General features: G+C 48.5%; 1 protein-coding gene across 12 annotated transcripts in view; it reads left to right on the top strand.

Annotated features, from left to right (window-relative positions):
• Window positions 1–3,395: 3,395 nt before the first annotated feature.
• Window positions 3,396–10,327, top strand: part of RIMS1 (regulating synaptic membrane exocytosis 1) — a 463,443-nt gene continuing 456,511 nt past the window's right edge. For 8 of the 12 annotated variants that reach the window (XM_082474132.1, XM_082474094.1, XM_082474131.1 and 5 more), the window contains exon 1: window positions 3,396–3,985. In XM_082474132.1, the coding sequence (XP_082330258.1) occupies window positions 3,822–3,985 (164 nt within the window). In that variant the 5' untranslated portion in view covers window positions 3,396–3,821. The remainder of the gene's footprint in view (window positions 3,986–10,327) is intronic. The other 4 variants (XM_082474128.1, XM_082474129.1, XM_082474130.1 and 1 more) reach the window with 2 other exon arrangements.

Genomic DNA, 10,327 nt, shown 5'->3' with positions numbered 1-10,327 from the left:
CCACTTGCAATGGACTGAATTGTGTGCCCCCCTAAAATTCATATGTCAAAGTCCTAATCCCTAGTACCTAAGAAGGTGACTATATTTGAAGATAGGACCTTTGACGAGGTGATTAAGGTTAAATGAGGTCATAAGGGTGTGGGCCCTAACCCAACAGGAATGATGTCCTTATAAGCGGAGGGACAGATGCCAGGGATGGGCATGCACAGACAGCAGGCCATGTGAGGACACAGCAAGAAGGTAGCCAAGGAGAGAGGCCTCAGGAAAAATCAATCTTGCCAACACCTTGATTGTGGATTTCTAGCCTCCAGGGCTGTAAGAAAATAAATTTCTGTTGTTTAAGCCACCCAGCCTGTGGTGTTTTGTTATAGCAGCCCCAGCAGACGAAAACAACACTGCTAATTGTTCATTAGGCCCCTGCCTTCAAGAACTTTATTCAGCTAGTTCTAATGGCTACTGAGGATTTCTCATTTCTTTTCTTTTTTTTTTTTTAACATCTTTATTGGAGTATAATTGCTTTACAATGGTGTGTTAGTTTCTGCTTTATAACAAAGTGAGTCAGTTATACATATACATATGTTCCCATATCTCTTCCCTCTTGCATCTCCCTCCCTCCCATTCTCCCTATCCCACCCCTCTAGGTGGTCACAAAGCACCGAGCTGATCTCCCTGTGCTATGCGGCTGCTTCCCACTAGCTATCTATTTTACATTTGGTAGTGTATATATGTCTGTGCCACTCTCTCACTTTGTCCCAGCTTACCCTTCCCCCCACCATGTCCTCAAGTCCATTCTCTAGTAGGTCTGTGTCTTTATTCCCGTCTTGCCACTAGGTTCTTCATGACCTTTTTTTTTTTTCCTTAGATTCCATATATATGTGTTAGCATACTGTATTTGTTTTTCTCTTTCTGACTTACTTCACTCTGTATGACAGACTCTAACTCCATCCACCTCACTACAAATAACTCAATTTCGTTTCTTTTTATGGCTGAGTAATATTCCAAGAATTTCATGAGGACCAACTTGATTATCTACCTTGTGAGGACAAGGCCTTTGTTGTATCACCACATGGACCAGCAGAGATGTAGGCATCTGATAGAATGAATGTATCACCTACCTTTCTCCTCCTCTCCATACATTAATCATGGAGAGATGGCCTCAAGTATCCCTTAGAGAGAGCAAGAAAAAAAGAAAAAGAGAACTAGACATTATTAGGCACGTAGCTAGATACTTCAAATATGCCTTCTCATTTAACATCCCTCTTCTATTTTGAGGTAAATATCTTTACCCCTCTTTTTAGATGAAGAAACAGAGGTTCAGAGAGGATAAGTGATTTGGCCAAGATCATGAAATCACTGGTTAGAGCCAGAATTCAAACTCATTTTTTCCCTCCTGAAAATATGCTTGGTCTGTGGGAAATAGTGACAATTTTTTAAAAATGAAGAAAAGATGCTGATTAGAGTGCTTTCATCAATTGCTTAATTAGAGGAAAAAGGAAATCTGGCTAGGCAGAAGCACTTACGAAAAAGGACTGGAAATTTCTGTGGACTATGTGTTAATTTCAGTGACATCCTCGGAACCGACATGGCTACCAAAAAGCTAGGCCAATGTTAAGTTGTGCAAATAAAAACAATGATTATAAGGCAGTTACTAAGTGCCAGGCACTGTTCTCAGTTCTTTCCGTGTATTCTTTTTTTTTTTAAAGAGCTATTCTTTTTTTAATTAATTAATTTTTTTGTTGTTGTTGTGTTGGGTCTTCGTTTCTGTGCGAGGGCTTTCTCTAGTTGCGGTGAGCGGGGGCCACTCTTCATCGCAGTGCGCGGGCCTCTCACTATCGTGGCCTCTCTTGCTGCGGAGCACAGGCTCCAGACGCGCAGGCTCAGTAGTTGTGGCTCACGGGCCTAGTTGCTCCGCGGCATGTGGGATCTTCCCAGACCAGGGCTCGAACCCGTGTCCCCTGCATTGGCAGGCAGATTCTCAACCACTGCACCACCAGGGAAGCCCTTTCCGTGTATTCTTGATACCACTAATCAGGAAGGCTAGTGAAAGCAAAACCAGTGTGTCCAAAGGCAGGTGACCAGAATGGCCAGAATTTGAAATCATGCTACAGGGTTACTGGTTGGGTAAACTGGGAAGGTTTACTCTAGAGAAAATTGAAGGCCATATGATGGCCATCTCAGGGAGTTGAAAGATTTTCCGGTAGGAGGGGGCTTTAGACATAGGGATAAAATTGAGTGGTAGTGAGCCTTCCATCACTGACATTATTCACATGGATGTGTCCAGGTAGAAGCAACACCCACATTCAGCAGGTGGTCAAGCAATTAAGCTCTTAAATTTTTTAAACTTGAAGATTTTAGGATTTTTTAGGATTCATAAATATCATCATCCTTATCTTCTTTATTAACAAAGTTAGGTTTGGAGGGAAAAAAATTAATGCTAGATCCCTTCCGGACTTATAGAAAGAATTCTGCAGGAGAAACATATCAATTTTTCTCATCACCATTGCGAAGAGAAATTTTTGTTCGATTTGAACTCTTCTCTAGATTGATTCTTTTATAAATATATTAGCCAAATTCAGTCTCCAGGTTTGAAAGCTGATAACATGAACTGTTTTGAAAGGATTGTCTATTTATTTTTGCCTTTATCAGCAAGAGGAGCTCATCCTTAATGCTTATCATTGGGCCAGGCATTAAGCAGAAGCTCCTTACACTAGGTTGTGTGTGTTTATTCATTTGTTTGTTTTTTTTAAATCTGGGATCAGTGTTTCTTGAGAAGTACCTACAGCGGCTAAGAAGTGAGTGCCTGGTGATAGCAGAGCATCATTAGAGGAATTAGAGTAGATAATCCATTTGCAAGCAGCAGAGAAGTGCGGTTATGTGATGGCATGGGCGACCAAGAGCCCCAAATGACAAATTAAAGATTTGCCGTGCTGTGGGGTCTCTGGAGGGGCGATTCAGGTACATTGCAGAGCAGTCTTACTGAGGACGGGTCAAGAAAGACTGTGTACAATGGACCCAGAAAATCCAGGCTGTTGGAGGGGGGTGTGTGTATCAAAATTATCTTAAAAGCCACATCGCTGTGGCTATGAACACTTGACCACTAAATGAGAAGGAGACGGTGGAAGGGGGAAAATGCACGCAGAGGGTGTTCCGTCCTGTTCAGAACATCGGGGCTGCTCCGATTATACGAATGCTCCACGACGAAGATGGAGCGAGGATGATGATGATTAATGCCACCCGTGGGAAACTAGGGCTGGCGAGGCTGACAGAGACGGGGGACCCGGCGAGGCAGGATGAGTCACGGGGGAGGGTACCTGGGCTGGAGCGCGCGGGGGCGGAGGGGCGCGGGGCTGGGACCGGGAGTGGGCGGGTGGGCGCCGTGGGCGGAGCGGCTCCGGGCCGAGCGGCTGGGCTGGCGGCCGTGTCTGCGAGCGCGGCAGCATCACCGGAGCCGAGCCGCGAGACTCCGCCTAAGCGACACCCAAACTCTCCTCCCGCACCGCGCACGGAGGCGGCCGAGCCCGAGCCTCCGAGCCCCCCGCGCGCCCGAGCCCCCGCCCCCGCCCCCGCCCCCGCCCGGGAGGCTGGGCTGCGGGAAGCGCCCGGGCGCCCGCGCCTCGCCAGGGCCACCAAAACAAAGGCAGCATCCGGGGCTGGGTGGAGGCGGAGGACCATGACAGCCCGGGCTCGCGCGCTCCCCTGCCCCGCCGCCGCCGCCGGGAGGGCTCCGCGGTGAGCCGAGCAGGGGCGCAGCCGCCGGGCGTGCGTCGGAAGGCGCGCCCGCGCCGAGCCCAGGCCAGCCGAGGGGCGGGCAGGCCGCGAAGATGTCCTCGGCCGTGGGGCCCCGCGGTCCCCGCCCGCCCACCGTGCCTCCCCCGATGCCCGAGCTGCCCGACCTGAGCCACCTGACCGAGGAGGAGAGGAACATCATCATGGCAGTGATGGACCGGCAGAAGGAGGAGGAGGAGAAGGAAGAAGCCATGCTCAAGTAAGGCAGCGCGGCCGCGCCATGCGTGCCTCCACCGGGCCGCTCCCCGCCGCCACCCGCTCCTAGCGGCCGAGTGTGGCTTAGAGGCGGGCCGGGGGCCGGGGGGCGCGGGGCCGGGGCGGGGAGGAGGCTGGGAGGACAGCTGGCGGGCGGGGCTGCGCTGAGCCCTGAGCCGAGGAGCCCGGAGAGGGCGGCTGGGGACCGCGGTGCCGGGAGGACTGGGGGGACGGCGCCAGCCGGGGTGGGATGTGCAAGGCTGCAAAGAGCCGATTCCGCCCGAGTGGAAGGCAGGGCCCTGGGCCGGGAGCAGGTGAGGGGCAGGGGCTGAGCGGCAGGAAGGGCAGGTGGGCGAAGAGCCGCTGGGAAAAGCTCTTCTCTCCTTGGAGTTGTCGAGCCGGTTGGGATTGCCCCAGCCAAGGGTGTCAGTATTGGTGTAAGAAAAATGCTTATTTTGAGTGTTCATTTTGCTACTCATTCATCTCACAGCTCGGGGTTGGGTCTTTTTTTTTTTTTGGGCAGTTGCCATCTTTGGTAACCTGCTTCTTCAGCGTCTCTCTAACCTTTGCTTCGGGGTCTTCTACACGGAATACCTGTGTGAAGACAGATTTTCCTCCCCGTATACGATGCCACTGGCAATGCAAAGTTTTTAATAATAGGAGAAGCTGATGGGGACTCTGGCCTGAATAAAATAGAGGTTCCTCTTTACTGGTTTCCAAGGGAGTAGTTCCAGGGCCTTCTCGTTTCCTGGTGCAAGCCGTACCATAAGGGGACTGATTATTTGCACACATCCCCCCTTCTTTAAAGCCCATCAACCCTTCAGGGGATCTCCGTCCAGCGCCCCGTTTTCCGGTGTCTGGGGAGGGGACGGGGCTGGTGGCTGGCGAGGCAGGCGCGTGTGACACTGCCCTGCCACCTGCCTTAGTCTCGGGCGAAACTGCTCACAAGGTGCTGGCCTCCCGCGCCTCCTTGCCATCCCCGTGCAGTGGAGCTGGAGGGGACGTGAACCCCGCCTTCCCCGAGAGGTCCTCCTGTATTGGGGAAAGTTTTCAACTTGGCAGTGAGGCAATCTAGAGGCCCTGATGGGGACTAGCTCCCTGGCTCCCCGCGTTGGAGTGAAGAGCCGGAGGGAGCCTGTTGCATGTGGAGTTACAGCGGAGAGCAAAGGAGGGGCGGCAAAGGGGCGGCACCCCCGTACCCCACCCCGGGCCCAGCGCACGCCCTCCCGCCTCTCCCCCGCCCCCCGGGATGGCCTCCTGAAGAGGAGGTGCTGTCACAGGAGGGAAGCAGCAGAGCCTGGCAGCAGAGAACCGGAGGGGCTGCATCCCCAGCCTGCCGGGTCTCCACTAGCGCAGCTGCCGCCCAGATGGGAGAGGGGGCGTTGAGGGAGAGCAGCGAGGGCTGGTCACAGCCCAAGAGGAGAGATCCAGTCATCCCTGCCCTTTTATCGTAGACTCAGAGAGAGAGGGCCCATTAACTCGGAAGGCCGGAGCTGGCCTGCTTCTCTGAAGAGCAGCAGGTTTCTGGATTCCCTGCCCCTTCTTATCCAAAAAACAGGGGCTTGAAGCCTGCAGGCGTGCAGGAAGCAGAACCTCGTGAATCTGCTGCCTGTCCCTGGCGGAAGGTCCCTGGCGCTGCAGGCTTTCCCCTCGTCTGAGACTGGAAGTAATGCATGGTGTCTGCTGGTGCTGCTGTCTGTCTGTCTGGTTGTCAGTCCGTCTTGTCCTCACCCGTCACAGCCCCCCGCCACCTGTCCCGGACACGTCTTCTGCTGGTCAGCATGCACCGTTTTGCTCCCGTTCCTTTCGGTGTTCACTGCAGACAGCAGGTGCACAGAGACCTCCAGCAGGCGATGGAAAACATGGGCTGCTGCCTGACAGGTCCGACCGGGAAGGGAAGGCGCAGGGCAAGCCAGTGGGCATCGCTCCTCTTCACTGGCTGTTTCAGGGCTGGTGGAGAGAGGGGTTCTAAGTGGGGAAGGGGGAGTTCTAGGAGGGATCAGATCCTACAGGCTTCTATGGACAAATAAAAATGAAGGACACCGTCCAACTGTTCACGTCAGAAGCATCTTTCCCACTGCTGTGCCATGACCGCTCTCCCTGGCACGCACGTGGTGTTCCTTTCTTGCAAGGATTCTCTAAATATTGCAGTGTGTGGTGCTGTCACACCACAGCCTCTGCAATCCCAGGCCTCGGCACTAACTTTATCAATCAGCCTCCGCTGCTAATGTCTTGGCTTTCTGTGTGGTGGCAGACTGGGGATGTTCTGGAATCCCAGTTTGCTGCCATGGAAGTCTGTCATGTTCTCCACAAATTAGTGCAACAGAGATGTACTTTTTTCTAGAGGGTGGTTTATGTCTTAAAAGCTGAGGACTGTAGGGGTTATTCAGATGACACACCTATATGGGAGCTTAATGACACAGAATCATGGATGGTGGCCCTTTCTAAACTTTGCAGAAAGGTAGACTGGAAAACAGGAGGCTTTTCACAAGCCTTTGAAATAGTCGTTAAATTGGAGATGAGTTTTGGCAGTAGCGCACGGTCGTTATATCACATATCTGAGAATTTAGTCCCACAACAGGCCCTGCGAAGCTAAAGTCCTGGTAACTCAGCATTTAGACTTAAACTTCCCCTTGGTCATTACTGTAGAGCCATCGCCTGAGCTCCCTACTTCCCATGTGTGCTCTCCATTCACAATTTGTAAAAACAGGCACTAGTAGAGAGGAGAGAGAAAACTGATGGGCGAATACGCCAAAGAAACATTATAAAATATCAATTAAAATATATTCGTACAGTTTCATCAGCCTTGGTTGTATATTACTACTTGAATTTGGCCTTGATAATGTCTTTAGATACGTATAAATGGAAAAGGATAATGAAGCTACTTTCACCTCAAGATTTCAGGAAAATTTTTTCTTTGAAATTATAAGTACTTTGTCATAAAAATAATTCATTTTGTTGGCAAAGTGCACTGATTTCAAATACCATTGCCATCTAACAAAAAATAGTTGACTCCTGCAAATAATTTCTAATGGTTGATTTAATTCCCTGCAGAAAGAAGGTCTTTCTTAATCTTAGTAGGGTTTTGGGGTGTGTGTGTAGGTGTGTGTAGATGTGTGTAGGTGTAGGTGTGAGTGTGTGTTCTAGAAGTCTTTTGAAACCTAGCTTCCTCAATGAATACTTCTTCAAGTAACTGTCACCAGACACCAAAAGCCAGTATATTACATGGGTTGAAAACTGCGTTATCTGGGACCTAAATCAGAGAAGATCTCATTATATCTAAAATCGTATTCCATTTTTATAAAAGCTTCACAGAGAAAGGAATTACAGAGTAGCTAGACAAGAGAAAAAATATAGAAGCAGAGACTGAAAAGGATGGCTAGCGGCTGGGAATTGAGAACCGTGTGGGAATATTTAATAGAACTACCAACATTTATTGAGCATTTACCTCATGCTGGCCATTATTCTAAATGGTTATTGAACCAAATGCCAAAGAGTTGAACTGTGTTCAAGTTCAATATATGTATATTTGGATTCTCACAAACAGCTTGTGCATAAGGTAAGTAGGGTCATATAACCCGCAAATACTCATCCAGCCCTTAGAGGGTTCTTGGAATACCTTGAACCTACTCACGTAATATGGCCCGACCAGGATTCAAACCCAGACCTTTTATTCTAAGTCCAAGTATCGTCCCACATGCTGCACTGTCCTTTTACCAACAAGAAGCCTGTACTTCATCTACCTCTTCCTTAGATTAATGTCTGTTCATCCCTCAATTTCAGAGGAGGTGTTTGGCAGGTTAGGCTGATTCAGAAGATCAGCTGCTGATTATAGGAGACCCTGGAGCTTCACCCACACTCTTAATAGAGTTTCCCAGTGGATTGAGGGCAAGGGCATTGTCCCCAGTTTGAAGATAATAAAAAGCACAATGGTAAGTCCATTAATGTTGGATCTGAGCATTCGGGGCTCAGATTCTAGTCCTGCCTCTTAAATTGTATAAATGTGGGCCAGAAAATTAAATTGGGATTCTAGGAGGTTCTTTTTTTTTTTTTACAAATCCTGCAATTTATTGTGTGATTTGATTTATAAAGAATATTGACTTTGGACTTCTCCCTCTCTGTTAACAGGGAACCTAATGCCCACTAGCTCTTCAAACATCTGTAATACCTACTTCCTTTGTGAGAGGAGAGACAAAGTAGAGGGGTAGAACCCTTGCACCTTCAGCTTTTCTTTCTGTTTTTTCTCCCTCCAACCACTTATAATATTGTGACCCAAAACGTATCCAGAAGGCTCAATTAGCAACTGGGAAAAGAAGGAAAGGTAGTTGGGGGCAGCTGGGGTGGAGTGAGGGCAGAGTCCCCAGAATGCGGGTATCATGTTTTCATTGAGATTTGCAAAGATTTTCATGTCTTACACCCCAAAATATTCTCTCCCGTTGCTGAGGCAGAGGTGGGTAAGAAGGGAAAAGAGAAAAAGCAAAGAGTAATTTGAGAAAGCTGCTAAAGCATGAGCAGGTGTCTACATGGTCCCAGATGCTGTGTTAAGTAGAAAAGTCGGGGAGAGGAAATGTCTAGTCTCCTTCACACCCCTAATGGATAGGGTTACATTTAGGGAAGGTTATCCCAGAACCATTGCAGTTTTCTGCTTTCAACAAAAACCTGTCTTAGTAAATGTGCATGCCCAAATGCTCATGGAGAAAATTCAGAAAAGGGAAGCCTAAAGAAAAAAAAAAAAAAAATGAAAGAAGTAAGGCGTTGTCAAAGAGAATAGAGGGTAAGAAACATAACACTTAGTTCACATTTTGGCCAGCCTGTCTTGACTCTCTTTTACCTCTGTGTATTCCTTCTTAACCAGAAGTGAGGCGCACCATTGCTGAGGTAAATAGATTACTAAGTCTGGAGTAGAATATGGAAACCAGTGTGGGCTCTAGGTGCCCCTGCAGACTTGAATAGAAACACAGCACCTTGGGAGTGTTACTTGCCCAACCGGTCAGATGAGAGAGTAGTGTGAATTTAACCTGCGCAGCAAGAGCCAGCTTCCTGCAAAGATATAAAGCAGCAATTCCTGCAATAATATTACTATCTTCCTACATCTGCAGTATGCAGATGGATGAGCTTGCTGTAGCATGGATTGTAAAGTTCATTGAACTGCAGTTCATTTATCGTTATGGACTAATTTATATCTTTAAACAACTTCTACATTTTGTCCTGTGATGGGAGTTGGGTATTTTAGAGCTGGTCCTGAGAGTTGAACTAAGTTGGCCTGAGGCACGAGGTAATTGAAGTAATAGAACCCAGAACCCACATACACGTACTCCAAACCTTTAGTGTTCCTATAAGTCTTTTCAAAAGTGCATCAAGCTTTGGCTATTATGGTTTGTTTCCGTCTTCCGTTGGGGAAGGAGCTGAACATTTGGGTGTTTGGCTGGATACGTTACATATTTCACCCTGCCCCATGCTCACCTCTTGAGAGGTCTACCTTGTGACTATTCTATTAGTTTCTGTTAGTGAAATTCCCAGAAGTAGCTCAATGCCTTCCAAACCCTTTCCTTATGACATTTGATCCTGGAGTCCAGAAAATAAACTAAAGAAGCAAGAAAGAGGTCACGTGGCTAGTGGCATTTTCCAGCCTTTTCCGAGGACTCCAGTCTCCAGGCTCTGGAACGGGCCACAGGTGACTGGCTAACCCCGTGTGCACCTGGGCTCTCTGATCTGGCTCATTAGCTGGCAGTGCTCTCGAATGCCTTTGCATCTTCCCACCACGCTCCTGAACCATGAGGTTCTCTCTTCTCTCTACTATTGTTCTGAATTTTGTATGTTCGGCAGGCTATTTCTAACAAAGTATCATGTGATATTCAATTCAACGATAAGACCACTGTGTCAGGTATGAGAGTTGGGTCAGGAATTGGGCTGTTGGGTAGAGTAAAGAGAGAGTCTTCTGCTTCAGCCCGACCTTGGCTTAGTCCCTACCATTTTAAAACTGCCGTGACCAGAAGGGGAGGTGAGCATCAGATAGTTAGATAGAGCAGTAGACTAGATTCTGCTCTTAACACGGACACTTTCTATAGGTGTAAACATCAATAAGTTAACTCATCCGCACCCCAGTTTCTTCCTGTGTAAGGTGAAAGTGATAACGTCTGCCCTTCTAACCTACGAGGCTTTCACATGATGGTAGAGGCACCCTAAACTTCAAAGTGCTGTACCAAGGAAAGGTGGCATTATTAACTTTACTTTGTAAAACTGTAGAAGAATCCCCAGAGCATCTTTTCCTGTGATGATTGCAGCTACTAGAGGTCCCGTGGAGATGGGTTCTTGTAGAAGAATCCATCCATCATATCGTGCTAGC

The sequence above is a fragment of the Balaenoptera physalus genome (assembly GCF_965194825.1).
Source record: "Balaenoptera physalus genome assembly, chromosome: 9".
Classification (NCBI taxonomy): Eukaryota; Metazoa; Chordata; class Mammalia; order Artiodactyla; family Balaenopteridae; genus Balaenoptera; species Balaenoptera physalus.
Note: the sequence above shows the minus strand (reverse complement) of the source record. Positions and strands in the feature narration are given on the sequence as shown.